This window comes from Aythya fuligula, chromosome 2, assembly GCF_009819795.1.
Source record: "Aythya fuligula isolate bAytFul2 chromosome 2, bAytFul2.pri, whole genome shotgun sequence".
NCBI classification, from domain to species: Eukaryota; Metazoa; Chordata; class Aves; order Anseriformes; family Anatidae; genus Aythya; species Aythya fuligula.
Window position 1 is genome coordinate 65,317,806 of NC_045560.1, and position 10,452 is coordinate 65,328,257.

The following is a 10,452-nucleotide window of genomic DNA, read 5'->3' on the forward strand; positions in this document are numbered from 1 at the left end:
ACATGACCTACTTCACTTAACCATTCCTCCACAATTCCCCCGTTTTTATTTTGGGCTATAAACACCTTCTCTGTGAGTTGTTCTAGTTTCCTAGATAAGCAGCTAAAGACTACCCGCGCAGCAATTATAATCAATACAATTATAAGCAAAAAGCGAAGTCCCTCTTTGATTAAGTTAAAAACCCATCCCCCTACATTTCCAAAGACAGATTTAAGCCAATCATCAAACCAATTATTCTGTATCGTAATTTTTTGTGTATGATCCATTAACCATTTTAATTGATTGTGAATTGATTGCCCATGATCAGAGAGATTAAAGCAACACATTCCTTCTACATCTTCACACCCATGTCCTTGAGCTAATAACAAGAAATCAATAGCGGCCCTATTTTGTAATACAGCATGTCTTATGCTCTCCATATCTTGCGACATTTCAGAAAGAACTTGTGTTGTTACATTTGATTGTTTAACAGCCCAACAAGCAAGCTTATTAATGTTAGTCAAAGCATGTGCAGTTCCCACACCAGGTACCAAAGAAGCAAAGAATCTTTCTGCTGGACCCCGCAATTCTACACCATCATTACAGTCAGAACCCAAAGTTTTTAATTCTCGTTTAATTCTTCTGCTCCCTGTCGAGTTCTGCCACGAGTGCAAATCTGGAGCGAAAAGTGTAAGTCGTCCTAGGTAACACGGACCCCCAAAAGCACTAGCTGGTATTCCTTGCCATGCACGGTCCCCACAGATTAAAAACATGCCAGGTGGCAAAGCTTTGGCCTGACTTTGAAACCAGATCGAATTGGTGTCACCTATTCCATATGCCCCAAATGGTACACTAATGTTCCCGGTGTTGTTCCATCCACAGTAATGTCCATTGGCCTCAAATCCAAGGGTCCTCGATGTTATGTTGGTCCAGTGTGTTTTATTTTGTTTCCCTTCACTGAGTACAAAGCATGTTTGTGTCCAGTTACTACTGCTATTCCCTACTACCACAGACCCCAGGAGATCCAGTTCTTGAGGGTCCCATGGCAGTGAGTTATTAAGAGCTTGCAGGGCAGCAACTACTCCATCCGAGATGTTTGCAGAAAGGGATCTACTGAGTAGAGTAATACTGGCAGAATATGGTGCTAACATTTCACTCAGTTCCTTTGGATCCCCTATTGGGACCCCAAACAAGCATGTTCTGAAAGGATACATAACATAACACAACTATACAACTTAACCCTAATAACACTACAATTACTGTAAGCACTTAATGGTAACACAATTAATAGTAAGTAACACAACTTAATAGTAACACACTTAAACCTAATCACTTGATGGTGATCGAAGGCTGTTCTTGACAGTTGTCGAGGTGTCACAACCCACGTCATTGTCAGAATAATTATCAGGAACCTCTTCCTGGTCGTCTTTGGCGTGTGCAGATTCTAAAGCTGCTTCAGTCCACTTTGCAGTGATCCACTGGGTACCTGTTTCCGGCACCATTTCAAAATCTCTATAACATTTTTGATCAAAAAGTTTTAAACAGTACGTTCCCTTAAGTTTCTCCTAGTGGCTACTTCACACAATGACCCCATACTTGTGAAACATGATTTTGCTTGACCAGTACTAATTTCCTATGATTTCAGCCTGTACTATGGCAATAAATGGGCTCTCACTAACACAGTACACAGCACACTCACACCCAGAGCACACTTGCACACTCAGAGCACAATTGTACACTCAGAGGCCTCTTGCACATCTCACTCTCAATCATACCACAACCTCAATCATACCACAAGAATATAATTTAGAATGATAAGCAAACAAACAAGTATTGCCTCTCATTGTGTTCCTCCTGAAGTGACTTGCAACACTTTGTTTTAAAACCTTACCCTTACACAAATACTTTCAACACAAAATACCTGGACATTTAAGAATAACACATACAATTATTAACACTCCAGTTAGTATCCCTTTTTCATTGCAAGGTAAACCTCTTATAAAAAGAATGCCAGAGAGAAGCAGCACAGCCGCCGCTGCTTCCATGGTTACGTCAGACAGGCTGCAGGGTCCTGATGTCCGTCCCTCTGCTCTGTGCCGACTCGCCACACGGTGAGGGTCGGCTGCCGTTCGATTCCGCGGAACTCCGAGTGCAGCGCTGCTCGTGGCGGTGACTGAGGGGGGGGAGGCTCCCATTGCCCCGTAGCCCCCTGAGGCAGCGTTATCGTTCTCACTGAAGGCGGCAGTGGGCAATCCACAGCTCCAGCACTTCCCGGCAATCCCAGTCGCTCTGTAGCGGTAGCAGCAACTCTCTGCTCAGCCTGATGTATAACTAAGGCGTTAGTGACTGCTCTCCAAGGCTTCAATAATTTTTTAGCAGTCTTATTTTCATCAAACAATTTGTCCCCAAATTTACGCCACTCTGTTTGTTCAAAAACTGTATCAGGATTGATAAAACAACCCTTAGCTACCCCATATGCTAATAATCCTGGTAAATCCTTTTTGCAGTCTATAAGCTGTGTGCTCCGCTTTTCTAAAAAGCATTTGAGCAAATCATACGCCGCTTGTCTCTCCATACCTTTATATACGTCGGTACCGTTGCAGCCTTTGCAAAGACCTCGGCGACGCTTTCCGGCGGGACCCTCTATAGGCTCATCCCGGGTGCGAGGACTCCCTTTCCGAGCTGCGGGTGTGGGGATTCCAGGTTTCTTGTCCATTCACCTTTCAGACCTCGGATGCAGGGATTCAGCAATTTATAATCCTTTTCACCTCCTGAGCTGCGTTGCAGGACCGGTCCTCGTATTCCGTCCAACCGTGGCTCGCAGGTACAATTCCAGCGCAGGTTCAACTCCAGCGAAGTCCCTGTTCCTGTATTGCATGTCCCTGTTCCCGTTCAGATTAGTCCCTGTTCGGGCGCCATTTGTTGCGAGGACATTTGTTGTTGACGGAAGGAAGACACAGACGCTCAATATGAGTGATCAGTGAACTTCGATTTATTGGATAGCTCAGTCGTCTTTTATCTAATTCAATATAATTAGCTCATACATATTGCAAAAGCTAAGCTCATGATTGGTTAGTGCATTTCTCTATTCTATCAGCTAGTTTCCCACCAAAATAACACAGTTAGTACTTTCCCAGCATACCAACAGATATCATGTTCTTGTACCTGAAACCTCCCTGAAACCTCCCTAAAACCTCCCAGAAACCTCCCAGATTTTACGTACTTTCTCAGACTCATATGAGCTGCGTTCGATACTTTGTTAGCTCGCGACCTCCTAGTTGCTCAACATTCACATGACCTACTTCACTTAACCATTCCTCCACAGATCCTAAAATACATACTTGTGTAACATAATGTTGTAACAACAGCAAGCATAAATTAATGGGTGATAAATGTCATCGTTCTCATTCAAAAGTTCATAAAGATCAAGTTCAACTCAAAAATGTCGTTGCTATGTGCACAGACTTGCTACAGAAAACATTTACAGTGGTGGTGGAAGAAAAACTGCAAAGGATAACACGAGAGCTATTCCGTGCTAGGAACGAAGGGCAATTTCCTATGATGTTAAGCACTGTAGCGCTGCAGCGACCATATTACAATATGCTTTGTGCACAGCAGTCAGGCAATTCATGTTTCACACCCCCTGTTTTAGCTGCAGTGTGTCACTAAAGCATTTGGTAGCCATGAGCATGACACCATACAATAAGGTATTTGTCACAGGAGGGCAGGTGCAGCAGTTACAAATTGTGCAGCCTCACACAGTGGACAAAGTATTCTTTTGCTGTAGCAATCTGCAATTTTGTTGCACAAGCAAGGAGAACCATTTCTGGAGTTTTTAAACACTTCCCAACTGCAGTAATAGAATAATGCAAATCTTTTATTGATTCAGCTGATCAGTAGATGGTGGTACAGTGATGGAAACACCTGCTGGTTGCTGATATATTTGATGGAGCTTTGTAGTATCCCTAAAGCAATCACTGAGGGAAACCTGCAAGGAGGAGCTCAGCAAGCAGCAAACCACCAGCAATACCAGGAAGAGCACTGCTTGGCAAATCAATATGAGTCTCAGCGGGGCAAAGGCCAACCCTATTTTATACAAACTGTCCTTTGAACAAAAAAACACAAGCTGATTTTTAATGAGGGAAGGGGAATTGTTGCACAGAACGACAGGCAAGGCATTACTTCCATCAGAAAAGAAGGTACCATTCGACCCCTGTGCTGTTCAGTCCATCTTTAAGGGAGGCAGAGGAATGTGCTGCGGGAAGAGCCAGCTGCACCCAGCTGACGTGCTAAACCAAAACCTGACTGAGAATTCTCCCCTGCCTATTGAACCACCTCCTTTTTTGTTTCTGTCCCAAATAACAGATGCGGTAAGTAATGTGACAAGTACAATCTCAAGTGCTTATCAAAGGGAGCTTGATACAATGAAGCCAACATCATGTGATTTATCTGAATACTCTTGCACCACCACCACCCCAAAAAAAAAAAAAAAAAAAAAAGTAGCTCATAAAATCAGAAGACCCGTTGTTCCTTTTTGGAGTGAGGATTTAGACGTTTAGATGTAGAGCTTAGCGATATGGTTTAGTGGAGGACTGTTAGTGTTAGGTCATAGGTTGGACTCGATGATCTCGAGGTGTCTTCCAACCTAGAAATTCTGTGATTCTGTGATTTTGGCCAGCCTGCTTTAGTGATGAAAACCCTGCGGAAGCAGCGGCAAAAGCACTTTCCCCTCCCCTCCCCTCCCCTCCCCTCGGTTTCCGGGTAGCCCAGGCAGACAGCCCGCCCTGCCACGCGCAGGCCTCCCCCGGTCGCTAGGCACCTCCTTCCTTAGCAACCGGCGGAGCCCCGCCCTTCCGGGGGGCGCGAGGCTCCCCATTGGCCGGCGCAGGGCCATATATAGGCATGGCGCGGAAGCGGCTGTCCTTTTCTTTCGGAGCCTGCTGAGGCCTCCACACGGCGTTGGCCGCGTGGGTTCCGGGTCTGGGGGTCGGGGCGGCCGGGGGGCGGTGATTCTCTGTCTGCGTCCCCCCCGTGCTGGGCCCGGCCCTCGGGAGAGGTCGGGGCCCGCCGGGAGGGGTGGAGGGGAGGGGAGGGGAGGCGAGGCCGAGGGCGCCAAGATGGCGGCCATGATGGCGGCGTGGGCGCGTGCTATACGTGAAACGGGGTGCTTGTGCCCGCAGGTTCCCTGTCGTCGCTTCCAGAGGGAAACCCCACAATGTCCGGAGGTCTCGATGTCCTGCAGATGAAGGAGGAGGATGTCCTCAAATTCCTCGCTGCCGGGACCCACCTGGGAGGCACTAACCTTGACTTCCAGATGGAGCAGTACATCTACAAGAGGAAGAGCGATGGTAGAGCCCAGGGGTGGGAGGCAGGCTTTAGGCACAGCCAGTCCGGGCGGCTGCAGAGATTTGGTGGGCAGAGCTGGGGAAACATGGCAAGTGCCAGTGCTCGAGCTTCCTGGTAGTTGATGGCCTTAAAAGTATGGTAATCCTTAGTAGTTAAGTCATGTTACTCCAAGAAGTACAACAAAGCACTGATTTTAGACCTCAGTAAATGATTCAGTGCTTGATTATGGTCATTACTATGATAACAAAATTATTTTAGTGTCACAGCAGTAATTTTTATTTCTTGTTAGCACTGAGCTGACAAAACTCAGCTGCAAGCTGAGCTGCAGCATGTTAAAATGCAGCAACTCTTGCCAGGTCCTGGTCTGTACTGGTAGGTGCTGGAGCATGCTATCTTAAGCCTATATGGTAAAATTTTTCTTTGCACAACTTTCCACTATCTAGAGTTTTGAAGTAAATGCAGTCATGTGACAAACTTATTAGCAGAAGAGTGCTATCTTGAGTTAGAAACTTGTTTGATGGTTACTTTAAATCTTTTTGTCACCCGTAGGTATTTACATCATCAATTTGAAGAGGACCTGGGAAAAACTTCTCCTGGCAGCCCGTGCCATTGTTGCTATTGAGAACCCAGCTGATGTGAGCGTAATCTCTTCCAGGAATACTGGACAGGTATGGGCATTCTTTGCTGGTGATAAGGCCTTCAGTCCTGGGAGCAGGACTCTTTTGGCATGCATCATGGCATGCCAGTGGCAGCTTGATGATAAAAGTGGAAAATTCAAACTTCGGCACTAGTAACACTGTTTCAGAAGCATTCCTCGTGTGTTATGCTTGAAGTGTAGAACAGTTCCACGGAGGGTTCCCCCCTGTCCCCAGTTCCCATAGGTTTCAGGGAGGATGTGAGAAGTTTGTTTTTTTTATCTTCTTTTGGTTATATCCTGTTGGGTTTCCAGTGTATTAGTAGTCAGTCTTCTGCACCCCCAGTCACCCATTCATTCCTTGAGTCATCAGCATGGCTTTTTGGGGACAAAAAGTATGTGATAGAAAGGTTTTCAAAGAAGAAAGAACTCTGTTGTTGAACAGGAAATAGTAACATATTTTTTAATTTATCACTTTAGATTTTTAGCATAAAAACTGTTTTCATAGCAGGGGATGCATTGCACCCTTCCAATAAATCTAATTGGTGCTGAGGTTTACGTGTGCACGTATTTTCTTTGGAGTAATCCATGTGATGCCACAAATGTAGGGGAAGATGATGAACAGATTTACAGAAGCAAAGCACGAGTTCCTATTTACTTGACCTGCACACTGTTAAAGCTTGATGCTCAGGTCAGCTTCTGGCCAATGAGCTCTCAAGTGTCGGAAGTGTGCTACAGCAAACCAGATGGCAGGGTTTTTGGTAATGCCAGGAGAGGAGCTCCCTCTATGATTGGGATTTAATACTAGGCCCTGCCACATGTCCTGCCGGCTGATGCCTGGGAGATTGAAAGCTGTTGCAGATGACTGCAACTGTAGTCTTAGTAGATGTGGTTAGCCTGCCTATATTTACTAGTGAGCTTTTCCTGTAGTCAGTGAAGTTACACTACTGGATAGTAAATGGATGTAGGAGTAGTTGATGTAAAATCATTTTTCTTATGGATTAATGTGACCAGGGGCCTGGTCTAGTTATGGGACTTTGTAGGTCAGACTGATGGTTGAACTACATGATCTTGAAGGTATTTTCCAGTGTAGATGGTTTTATAAAGCCATTTTACGCCTATGCTTTCCATGATTTGTTTTTGAGACTTAATTTTGGAGTAGAACATGCAACTAATTTAGGTTAGGGAAGCTTTTGTTCTGTATATTGACTTCCAGCATTGCTGGTGGATGTGATCTTACCTGCAACACCAAAAGAAGGAGTTATTTTTAAGTGCTTTTATTGCTTTTAAATTAGTGCCTGAGCCTTGGTTGCACAAGAACTGAAAGAACTTAATGTGTTCACTGACAGCACACCAGGGCAAGTTGTTTGAAATTCAATATCCTGCTTCACATTTGTGGTCTGTTTTGCAGCGTGCTGTTCTGAAGTTTGCTGCTGCCACTGGGGCTACTCCTATTGCTGGACGCTTTACCCCTGGTACCTTCACAAATCAGATCCAGGCAGCTTTCCGTGAGCCACGACTCCTGGTTGTTACGGACCCCAGGGCTGATCATCAGCCACTGACGGAGGCATCTTATGTCAACATCCCCACCATTGCGCTGTGCAACACTGACTCCCCACTACGCTATGTGGATATTGCCATCCCCTGCAACAATAAGGTTAGTGATTTGAAGCACTGAAAGCTGCTTTCTCTAAACATGCACTGGGATGCAAGATGAATGCATTTTTGCAGGGGAAGGTTGAGATGTTCCTGGATGTATCTGGAATGTTCCCAAAGTGATTAGCTAATTAAGGTTTCTGGCAAGCCAGCAGGTGGGTTGGGGGAGGAGGTGAATGGCACACAATTGGAGCTTGGAGCTGAGGCTAACTTCTGGCCAAGGAGCTCTCAAGCATAGGGCGTGTGCTACAGTAACCTGGCTGGACTTACTGACAGCCGGAGGGTCTTTTTGGCCCAATGAAGAGCTTGGTAGTCAATCTTGCCACAGTTCATTGATAAGAAAGAAAAACCATGTCAATTTATGATGAAACTGATGTGAAATATTGCCATACCAGAAACCACCTGAAAGGTAAAGGTTAAGGAATTAGGAAACTTCTTGATCCCTATTTAAACATTGTTATTAACCAAAGCTAATGTAAGCCAAATCTGACTATATGTGTAAGATTCATTTAAGTTTCTTCGTTTCTTTGTAGTAGTGTAAATGATAAGCATAATCCCTGTCTTGTGGATAACATTTCTGTGACATTGGGCAGGAGAATTGGTTATCAGGCTAATTCAGATGTTGGTGACTGCAGTGTTGTGATAATGCTGCTATGAATTTGAAGTTGCCATGTCCTGAGTCCAAGTGCATAATAGGTCTGTCAGGCATTAGCAAACAATGCCTTTCTCTTGCCAGGAAGAATCTTGGTTGCTCCCTAGTCTCTTCCTCTTGTAAAGGCTTAGTTTTGAAGCAGAGCTAAACCTAACTTTCTTACTCTGTTCAGGGAGCCCATTCAGTGGGTCTGATGTGGTGGATGCTGGCTCGGGAGGTCCTGCGCATGCGTGGCACCATCTCCCGTGAACATCCATGGGAAGTCATGCCTGACTTGTACTTCTACAGGGATCCTGAGGAGGTAGGAGACCTGTGGAAAGTGTTGTGCCCGTATGAGGTGTGCTGCTTGTGCTCCTGCCTGTGGTCCTGTGCCATTGAGGACAGACTTTGCCAATATAATGAACTGGACACTTCAGGTGGTAGTTAATTGTTAGTTGGTGCTTACTGACTGCTGAGTGTTAGTGTGGGTGGTGAGATGTTTCTGGGAGATGTCAGCTATGCCCTTCCATTGCAGATTGAGAAGGAGGAGCAGGCTGCTGCTGAGAAAGCTGTTACGAAGGAGGAGTTCCAAACTGAATGGACGGCCCCAGCTCCTGAATTCACTGCTCCTCCTCAGCCTGAGGTTGCAGATTGGTCTGAGGGAGTGCAAGTCCCATCTGTGCCGATACAGCAGTTCCCTACAGGTCAGTTTGGGGGTGGGGGTGTCCATGGGTCTAGGGAGAAAGAAATGAGTCTTCACTGTGTGATCAGCTGCAGGGTGTGCCCAGTGGTGGTATGCTGATTTGCCTGTCTTAAGCAAGTCTCACTTCAGTATTTTGTAGGGAAAACATGGTGCTCATGGGATGGTTCTATGTAAGTGTTTTCCAGCACTGACTGTCTCTAGACATTAAATGTATATATTTTTAAGGCAGACTTGAGCCTGCCTTGGCTCAGTGTTCCTGGAAATCTACAATAAGCTATTGGGGTCATTAAAAGAGCACTGGGTAGTTTCCATGTGTACTTCCACTTGCATGCACAAAGAGTAGTAGAGTCTGTAATGTGGTTTAGTGGGTGAAAAGAGCAGGGATGCATTGAGAATTTTGTTGCACTTTCATTTGCAGAGGACTGGAGTGCCCAGCCTGCCACTGAGGACTGGTCAGCAGCTCCCACTGCCCAGGCAACAGAGTGGGTTGGGACTGCCACGGAGTGGTCTTAACTTCAGAGCCACTGTACTGTGAGAATAAAGTTTGGTTTAATACACATCCTGCTTTGCGTGAGTGCTGCTTGGTATGTCTTTTTCTTCTACCCCCTGTTGGCGTGTCAAATGTAGAATACTATACTGAGTGGTGTGGGTCATGGTCAAGGTGTGTTCTTCTGGATATATATTAAAATGCTGGATGAAGCATCAGCAGAGGAGCTGAAGGAGTGCAAATCTTATCAGCACTATTTATTGTCCTGAGACTTACTTGAAAGGTGTTAGTAACAGCTGTGAGCTGGCCAGGCTGCTGGTCAAATGCTTCCATGCCAAGGATGTGCATGCACAAGGGTGTCTGCAGCGATGTGTCTGCAATGACCTGGTCAAGCAGCTGAGGGAGGGGGAGATCAAGGAGGTGGGATTCACAGGATGAGGGCTGCTGTTGGGCTGTGTGCTGGGTGGTGAGTGGAGGCTAGTAGGGAGCTGGTGCAGAGGGGCTGGGGAGTGAGAGGATAGTGGGGTGCAACTCACATGAAATCAGGGCTCTGTACAGGCAGTGGGAAGGGGCAAGAAGCTGGTACATCTGACATTACAGGAGAGCAATATGGTCTTCTCAAAGACCTTGCCAAGGCAAGAAAGCCCAAGACCCATGGTACAAAGAAACAGTGATGGCCAGAGAATGCACATGGAAGAATGGTGAATAGAGATCCCTGTGAAGGGGAGAGCTAGAAGCTTGGGCCTGCACATCTGCAATTGCAGAACAGGTATTGTGCCCTGATAACAGGAGAAGAGGAAGCTACTACTTTGAGGAAGATACTAGAAATGCTGGAGCCTGAACCAAGAGTCTCCAGCAGCAAGGCAAAAGAAAAGGTAGGCACTGGGGACACTCCTTCTGGGGGGGGGGTGAAGGGGAGGAGGCACCTATCTGCCAACCTGACCTGATACCCTGTGGTCAGCAGGGACCGTGGCCAGGGGAGATCTCTCGAGGGGTTCTACTGCACTCAAGAAGCG

At 46.2% G+C, this 10,452-nt stretch overlaps 1 protein-coding gene and 2 non-coding genes across 3 annotated transcripts; all 3 read left to right on the plus strand.

Moving 5' to 3' along the window:
- Window positions 1-4,884: 4,884 nt before the first annotated feature.
- On the plus strand, window positions 4,885-9,508 carry RPSA (ribosomal protein SA). The gene is made up of 7 exons (XM_032182853.1): window positions 4,885-4,946; window positions 5,160-5,327; window positions 5,875-5,993; window positions 7,371-7,616; window positions 8,440-8,568; window positions 8,782-8,950; window positions 9,368-9,508. Exons 2-7 carry the CDS (start codon window positions 5,195-5,197, stop codon window positions 9,460-9,462), a joined length of 891 nt encoding a protein of 296 aa, XP_032038744.1. The 5' UTR covers window positions 4,885-4,946; window positions 5,160-5,194; the 3' UTR covers window positions 9,463-9,508.
- On the plus strand, window positions 6,622-6,781 carry LOC116486924. The gene has a single exon (XR_004253027.1). It is a non-coding gene; the product is annotated as a small nucleolar RNA SNORA62/SNORA6 family (small nucleolar RNA).
- LOC116486925 lies at window positions 7,792-7,945 on the plus strand. Its single transcript, XR_004253028.1, has one exon. It is a non-coding gene; the product is annotated as a small nucleolar RNA SNORA62/SNORA6 family (small nucleolar RNA).
- Window positions 9,509-10,452: the final 944 nt, after the last annotated feature.